This window comes from Oryza glaberrima, chromosome 1 (assembly GCF_000147395.1).
Source record: "Oryza glaberrima chromosome 1, OglaRS2, whole genome shotgun sequence".
Lineage (NCBI taxonomy): Eukaryota > Viridiplantae > Streptophyta > Magnoliopsida > Poales > Poaceae > Oryza > Oryza glaberrima.
This window is the reverse complement of record NC_068326.1, coordinates 12,172,318-12,177,634: the sequence shown is the minus strand read 5'-3', so window position 1 is coordinate 12,177,634 and position 5,317 is coordinate 12,172,318. Positions and strand designations below refer to the sequence as shown.

At 38.6% G+C, this 5,317-nt stretch overlaps 1 protein-coding gene across 1 annotated transcript; it reads right to left on the bottom strand.

The window, feature by feature from the left end:
* Window positions 1-320: 320 nt before the first annotated feature.
* On the bottom strand, window positions 321-4,169 carry LOC127752399 (protein disulfide isomerase-like 2-2). Its single transcript, XM_052281070.1, has 11 exons — window positions 3,884-4,169; window positions 2,674-2,758; window positions 2,383-2,480; window positions 2,241-2,296; window positions 1,910-2,027; window positions 1,775-1,802; window positions 1,579-1,670; window positions 1,214-1,370; window positions 998-1,122; window positions 807-906; window positions 321-700 (listed from the first exon to the last, which is right to left on the bottom strand). The coding sequence occupies exons 1-11, from the start codon at window positions 4,069-4,071 to the stop codon at window positions 632-634; spliced, it is 1,116 nt and encodes a 371-aa protein (XP_052137030.1). The 5' UTR covers window positions 4,072-4,169; the 3' UTR covers window positions 321-631.
* Between the last annotated feature and the right edge of the window lie 1,148 nt (window positions 4,170-5,317).

Sequence of the window (5,317 nt, the reverse complement as noted above, 5' to 3'; positions counted from 1 at the left end):
TGAGACAACAAAATTTTAAATTTTGGAGCCTACTGCTAGCTGCACTATTGACCTTACTCTTAGGACGAGCACTACATGGCTAACTAATGCAGTAGCCACGCAGACAGATGTTGTGGAATATGATGCTACACTCCGTATGTCAGTATGGCGTCGCTTCGTTTGTGAATGGCCAAGAATTACACAAGTTACACTAGTTTTTTTTTAACAGCCGGGTGCGGACCAGGCAAAGACACCCAATGCAAATTACTTGCTATGTCCACGGGTGCTGCCCTGGCCAAAAGTTCTGTACAGGCAAAAGAACACCATTTGGTGCATTCAGCTTTGAGCGATTCAGACCCATGAGGGTACTTTATTATCAGACTGAAATTCAATGTCGTAACATGTATCAAGGTTAACATCTTTCTCTCCACCTGACAGTAAACCCCTATTTTTTTTACTACAAACTGAATCCATGTAACCATGAGCAAAGAATTAAAACATCCGCACCAGGCAATAGGATACATGTATGCTTAAGGGAAAACCCACAAAATTAGTTCTACCGCCAACGGCCTCTCATGAACACATTCCTAATCTTTCTGTCATTTTCCCTTATACCTATATCCCAAAGATAAGAATGGAGTTTGACATCGCCTTAGGAAGAGAAGGTTGAAAGGACGTTCTTCTTGATGATGAATTCATCGGCCTTTGATGGGCCGATGGACTGCAGGAAGCAAAAAAAATAAAAAAGTATTGTATAAGTACAAGTCGTTCATTATGTAAGATGACAAGTGATAGTAAAGTTTGGATTGGCGATCACGGTTTCCCACCTTCTCCAACATGCGTTCAAGCCTCTCTGTTTCCTTCTTGGTATAGTCGTGACCTTTGTCCAGGATTTTCTTTGCAATGGCAATGTAGACCTTTCCATGCCTGATTTAAATATGTAAATGCCAAGGTTCAACTTGCATGTACAGATAACGTCATTGCAAAAATAATAAATGCAACTTAGACTAGAGTTTACTTTGCAGCAGAACCACTGAGCTTCACAACCTCCTCTTCCATATTGGAGAGGATTTCCTTCCGCTTGTCATTGGCAGCACCAAGGAACTCCTTTGCGAGGGCATCCAAACTTGCTATGCGCCCCGCCTACCACAACAATAAACAATGTATAGTCAGAACAGGTAGTCTTTTGCATGAGCTCACCCATGCAAAGAAGTTTTATATGCATTCAACCAACCTCTGAAGTAAGTTGGCCCTTAGTATCACGGCTGGTACCACACTTCTCATTAATGAACTTGACAAAGTCATCCAACTCCCTGCCGCCATCGTAATCTTCACCAGCTTTGTTTCCCTTTGGGAAGAACTTCAATGTAGGATAGCCAGAAACTCCATATCTAAAAGTCATAAAGCAAGTCAAAACTTATGTAGTGCATCATGAAATCAAAATATAGAACAAGACATGAGTTTAAAGTGCTGGAAGCATGCCCATAACATGAGTTGTTTTGTGTCCATGGGAAAACTGTAGCATCTCAGGGCACAAGATTAACAGCAATAGGAAAAACAGAACGCAGATAATAACATTACGGATAAGTCAGAACATACTTTTTGGCCAAGTCTTTGTGTTTGTCAGCATCAAGGTTAGCAATTACAACTCCATCGTCCAACTTATAAACAGAAGCCAGCTTCTCATATATCTAAAATAATAAGAAGAATATTAGTTGGCACGTCGAGAACAACTGAAACTTTCAAAAGTAAACATAACATGTAGAACAAACTTTGGGTAGAGTTATCCACTAACCGGAGCAAGATGCTTGCAGTGGCCACACCTATGGATCAAAATTAGCATCCAGTCAAAATTCATTCATGAAAAATCATGCAAAAATTGTGTCAAGATTATGGAGGAAAAAAGTAAGACAACTTTACAAAAGCATACCATGGCGCATAGAACTCCACAAGAATGTCTTTGTTTTCATCAAGAACAATTGAGTCAAAGTTGTCTGGGCCAAGCACTACAACACTTGAAGGAATGGTTGCCAGCTTTACATTAGTGCCTGAAATCAGGAAAATTCATGATTATATGCTGTTGTAACCGAGTGAATAGATAAATACAAAAATGAATTAACTCAAGAAGCTGTTTGTGGAAACTAAGACTTGCACACCAAACAGAATTTTCAAGGAAATATGAGATATCCAGAACTCCCAGCCCATGACACCATACCAGCTACTAACCGTCTAACTCTATTATTATAAGTTTGAAGTGTTACCTCCTTCAGTGTTAACAAATTCAGCAAGGGCCTCTGCACTGCGTTGTCCTTCATACCTACATGGTTGTAGTGATATAAATCATGAAAATTTTGTCTGGTGTAGATGTTCAAAAGTATTTGAACAAAAGTTATGCAGCCTCACTTTTTGGGCTCCAGGGATCCTTTGGGGAACCATTGAATTGTTGGGTACCCAGAAACTCCATACTTGCTGCACACACTCTTGTGCTCATCGCAATCAACCTAAAGCGAGAAATAGAGTTGAAGTGAGAATCCTTAATTTTATCAAACCAAATCAAAATGAGGATGGCAACACATTTCATGAATATGCATGTTCTAACCATTTTCTGACCACCTCTGAGTAGCAGGATGGAGATGAGAAAACATTTTCAAGCAATGCCCAAATAATTAGCAGGTATTGAACTTGAGAATATACCTTTGCGATAAAGACAGATTTGGCTTTCTTGAAACTTGCACCAAGCTTTTCATACTCAGGGGCAAGCTTCTTGCAGTGACCACACCTAACCAGATAGATAGACCGATGAGTAACACTAGATATCTTTGAAATGCTGAACTGATGCACAAATATTTAAGCATGGTTTTTCTAGTAATACATCTGAGAAGGCACAACAACAGGAGCAAATATGGCCTCACGAGCACTGTGATAAGCAAACTATAGAAGCTTCTCTATGAATATCTCCAGATCAGTTATATTCATATAATCGCATTCAACATCTCACAAGACTCCCTCAAGATATAATGAACTAAAACTTGCTGCATTTACAGGATTCAGCAAAAATCAATCGATACAAGTTACTAGGTATTTACAGCAGTGTTTTGTTTCTAACACAGTATAAATATCCCGAATCGCACCCCTTAGCAATCATGAAATAGGAAAAATATAATTTTGGCCTGCTTCTTTTGTGAATCCATTTAATAGATAGTAACATAAATACAAAGTTATGGTATTCTATTATTTCCATCAAGAGGCAAGTGCAAAATTAGCCGGAATTTTACAAAACCTAAACTGCGATATCATAAACAGAGTCAGGTATTAATTAAAAAATGAAATGCCAAATTGGATTTACGTCACTAGTAGAAGTAGAGCACAAGTAGACTGCACAACAAGTAACTAAGCTACAAGGCACATTTAAACCTCCTGCTTAAACCCTAACAAAAAATTTGCCATGTGTACTCTAATTTTTGTTTTTTTAGATAAAAGGCTTAGAATGCGCCCTGCTTTTATAGAAATACTCTAATTTTTGTAACCAACAACAGTATTAAATTTCCACCCATCAATACCTGATTTAAAATACTACAAGTCGAAACAAGTTTACAGCTGACAATCTAAATCCAGATAGACAAAAAGGATCGAATTCGTATGGATGATTCTTTCCAGTAAGGCAGCAAGTTTATAACTATCCAATCAATTTCATAAGATAAGTGCAAATTATGAGAAATATATAGAGAGAGAGAGAAGAAAAAATCTAAGAGTCAAAGTCCGCTAAACCCCGCAAAAACGTAGAGATCCCCAGACCTCGCATCCCGCATCACTATTCACGACCCACACACGGATCCGATCCGACCCGACCCGATCCAGCCGAATTACGCAGGGATCTGGCGAGACAAAGGGGACGAGAACGAACCAGGGCGCGTAGAACTCGACGAGGGCGCCGCGGTCCTGGCCGACCTCCTTCTCGAAGGTGGACTCCGTGAGGGCGACGACGTCGTCGCCGTCGGCGAACGCCGGGGCGGCGAAGGCCCAGGCCAAGGCCAGGGCCAGGGCGGCGAAGAGGGGCAGGGTTTTGCGCGGCGAGATACGGGGGATCGCCATGGCTGCGACTTGTCTGGGTCTGGGGGCGGCTTGGCGAAACAAGGCCAAGCAGCGAGGTGACGTAAGCGGATATACGGTTCTCGCCTCGCCTCCTCGGCTCCGTTTTAGGAGTATTTGGGCTGTCTTAAATTTATCCGGGATATACTAGTAAAATACTGCCTTTTTCGCGTTTCGTTGAAAATTTCTCTCCGTGTCTTATTATTACTATAGGAGTAGTAGAGCAAGTTTAATAGTATAGCCAACTACTGGCTTTAATTCATCTATAGCCAATCTAATAGCTCATTCATACAATAGATACATACTACATTATTAATATCTAGTCCTACCTATCATACACACTGCGTCTTGGAGTCAGTGCTACAGTTAGCTATAAATCTGTAGCCCACTGCCCTTATGTTTGCAGCTGGCTTATAGCCTGCTATTGTACCTGCTCTTATTAGGCTGTATATCCATTTATTAATTTAGGGATTATTATAAATACGAAATAGAATAATATTACTCTTTTCGTTTCATATTATAAGTCGTTTGATTTTTTTTCTTAGTCAAATATCTTTCAATTTACCAAGTTTGTATAAAAATATACTAACATTTCTAATACAAAACAAACATATTATCAAAATATATTCAATGTTAGATTTAATAAAATTTGGTGTTATAAATAATGTTATTTTCATATATAATTTGATCAAACCTAAAGAATTTGACTAAAATAATAGTTAAACGACTTATAATATGTTATAATATGAATACCTCTTACGGAAAAAAACAAGGTTACATTGTTAGGGCTTATTCATTTCAAAGGATTTGTACAGGAAAAGTATAGAAATATCCAATCCTTTGGAATGAGCACTATACTATCATTCGTATCAAAGGAATGCATCAAAGGAAAAATTCCTATCCCTCCACTTTTAGGGGGAAAACAAAGGAAAAAAATAATCCACTCCAACCCAATGTTTTCAATCCTTTAGATTGTTTGCAACTCAACCATAGGAAAATTTTCTATGTTTTTTAATCCATATATTTGCACATGTATTCTCATATTATTCCTATGTTTTCCTTATTCCTTTGGTTTGAAAATCCTACAAACTGAATAAGCCCTTAATGGTTGACTGTTTTGACCAGTCAAAATGTACTGAGAAGGTAAAATAACACCTAAAAATCTATTGTCATCTCGTGGACATGAAAATAATTAGGCACTATCTGTTTTTCTTTTGATTCGATCTAGACCCTATAATCAAAAGAAAAA